Source organism: Muscardinus avellanarius, assembly GCF_963383645.1.
Source record: "Muscardinus avellanarius genome assembly, chromosome: 3".
In the NCBI taxonomy this organism is placed as follows: domain Eukaryota; kingdom Metazoa; phylum Chordata; class Mammalia; order Rodentia; family Gliridae; genus Muscardinus; species Muscardinus avellanarius.
Genome location: NC_137788.1, coordinates 21,563,758 through 21,566,482, shown reverse-complemented (window position 1 = coordinate 21,566,482; position 2,725 = coordinate 21,563,758). Strand labels below are relative to the sequence as shown.

Genomic DNA, 2,725 nt, shown 5'->3' with positions numbered 1-2,725 from the left:
GGGCCCCAAGGTTAGGCAAACAAGCCAGCGATAAGGCACTTCCCGGTGGGCCTCGCATCCAGCCTGTGCAGCTCTGTAGCCAGCGTTCTGCTCAGCGAGAATCCTGGTCCTGGGCTCACACTGAGAAAAGCAGGCGGGGTCACCTGCTGAGTGCGCACCTGAGGCTCGGTGCCCTGGTACAGCCTGGGTTAATGACCCTGCTTATCCCCTTGAGTCATCTGATAAGGGCGGCGGCAGTCCTGTGCCCGCGCCGGCCGCTTCATTGACTGAAGTGATAGCGGTGCCACGTGGACGCTCGCCGCCCCTCCCCCAGCCCTGCCAGGGTCAGTCTGTGCGCCTTGTTTTTTTCAATGAACAGGACTCCTGGAGTCAAGGTTGTGGGGCCATTCCCCCTCCCGCCCATCGCGGATATAAATAGCACCCTGAGCGCAGCATCTTGGGTCAGAGAGCTGGGAAGAAGTACAAGCAGGTCCCCACCATGAGCTCCAGCCAGCCAGGGGCCTGCCCGTGCCACGGCGCTGCGGTCCGGCCGGCCATTCTGCAGGCGCTTCTGAGCCCCGGCCTCGGGGCCCGGCCCTTGGCGCCCCCGTCCCGCGGCCGCTGCCTGTGCAGACAGCACCGGCCCGTCCGCCTGTGCGCGCCGCACCGCACCTGCCGGGAGGCCCTGGACGTCCTGGCCAAGACCGTGGCCTTCCTCAGGAACCTGCCTTCCTTCTGCCAGCTGCCCCCTCACGACCAGCGGCGGCTGCTCCAGGGCTGCTGGGGCTCCCTCTTCCTGCTTGGTTTAGCCCAAGATACTGTGACCTTCGAGGTGGCCGAGGCCCCGGTGCCCAGCATACTCAAGAAGATCCTGCTGGAGGAGCCCAGCAGCACCGGCGGCGCGCTGCCCGACAGGCCCCAGCCCTCACTGGCCGCCGTGCAGTGGCTGCAGTGCTGCCTGGGGTCCTTCTCGAGCCTCAAGCTGGGCCCTAAGGAATATGCCTACCTGAAAGGAACCATCCTCTTCAACCCAGGTGAGCTCCCAGGCAGTCCCAGATGGCGCCAGCCGTAGGAGGGGGCAGGGCCCAGAAGAGGACCCTCTAGGGGCTTGACATCCGTGATCTCATTGGGTCCTCATTATCATCAAATCATCATCTTTCACGAGAGGCACAGAGAGGCTAAGGGATGAGCTGAAGGTCACACAGCTAGGTGGGAGCAGAGCGGGGATGGGACTCAGGTCTGTTCGCTCCAGAGACTGGCCTTTGCCACTGCGCCTGAGACATCTGTTCTGACCCCCAGGGACTGGAGGAGGGGCAGACACAGCCTCACTCGGTCACATCTCCAAGGGCAGACTGCAGGAGGAAGCTGTGAAGGTTCAGCTGCTCTATGGGTTCAGAAAGAAGGCCTGGAGGGGGCGGGGAGGGAGTCCTTGTGAAGTCCAGTCAGGAGAGCAACAAATGCAGAAGAGAGGTTCTTGGAAGCTGGAGAGCATGGGACGGGGCTTCCCAACAAAAGGCCTTCATGGTGTGCCCGATGTGCAATGATTAATGTAAGAACAAGAGCGAGTATTCCTGTTACACTTACCATATGTTAGGCCTGTCCCAAGAGGTTTTTTTTTTTTTTTTTTTTTTTGGTGGTACTGGGGGTGGAACCCAGAGGTTTTCTACCTCCAGGCTATACTCCCAGCCCTATTTTATACTTTATTTGGAGACAGGGTCTCACTAAGTTGCTGAGAGCCTCACTAAGTAGCTGAGGCTGGCTTCAAACCTGTGCAATCCTCCTGTCTCAGCCTCCCAAGCGCGGGGATTACAAGCGTGTGCCACCACGCCTGGCCTCTGTCCCAAGAGTTTTACATATACTGGTTCATTTATACATCATCACAAGCCTAGGAGACAGGTAATACTATTATCCCTATTTTATTTTAGTTTAGTTTTTTTTTGTGGTACTGGGGATGGAACCCAGGGGCATTGTACCTCTGAGCTACACCCCCAGCCTTATTTTTTATTCTTTTTTTGAAACAAGGTCTCACTGATTTGCAACCTTCAGTATAGAAAAGAAGAGAGAGAGTATGAAACAAAGACAAAAACAAGCCGGGCGTGGTGGCGCTCGCTGTAATCCCAGCTTTTGGGAGGCTGAGACAGGATCACGGTGCGCAGACAGCCTCAGCTACTTAGGCCCTCCATAACTTAGTGAGACCCTGTTTCCAAATCAAATATAAAATAGGTCTGGGAGTGTAGCCCAGAGGGAGAAATCCTCTGGGTTCCATCCCCAGCACCACAAAAAAAAAATAATAATAAAATAAAGAATAAAAAATTAGAGCTGGGAGTGTAGCTCAGAGGTAGAATGCCGCTGAGTTTCACCCCTAGTACCGAAAAAAAAAAAAAAAAAAGCATAGGGAGAGGCAGAGGGGTGTCTGCTGCCCTGAGTCTCAGGTCCTGGGCAGCCTCACCCTTTGGCAGCCAGGAACCGGTCCTCACCAGCCTTCTTTGACCTGTCCACCGCAGACGTGCCCGGCCTCCACGCCTCCTCCCACATCGGGCACCTGCAGCAGGAGGCGCACTGGGCGCTATGTGAAGCCCTGGAGCCCTGGTACCCAGCAGGCCAAGACCGCCTGGCCCGCGTCCTCCTCACGACCTCCACTCTCAAGAGCATCCCACCCAGCCTGCTTGGGGACCTCTTCTTCCGCCCCCTCATTGGAGACGTTGACATCACTGGACTCCTGGAGGACATGCTTTTGCTGAGGTGA

At 57.1% G+C, this 2,725-nt stretch overlaps 1 protein-coding gene across 1 annotated transcript; it reads left to right on the top strand.

The window, feature by feature from the left end:
- Positions 1–478: 478 nt before the first annotated feature.
- Positions 479–2,725, top strand: NR0B2 (nuclear receptor subfamily 0 group B member 2; the record flags this gene model as incomplete). The annotated part of the gene is made up of 2 exons (XM_080692529.1): positions 479–1,013; positions 2,484–2,725. The coding sequence occupies 2 exons, from the start codon at positions 479–481 to the stop codon at positions 2,723–2,725; spliced, it is 777 nt and encodes a 258-aa protein (XP_080548655.1).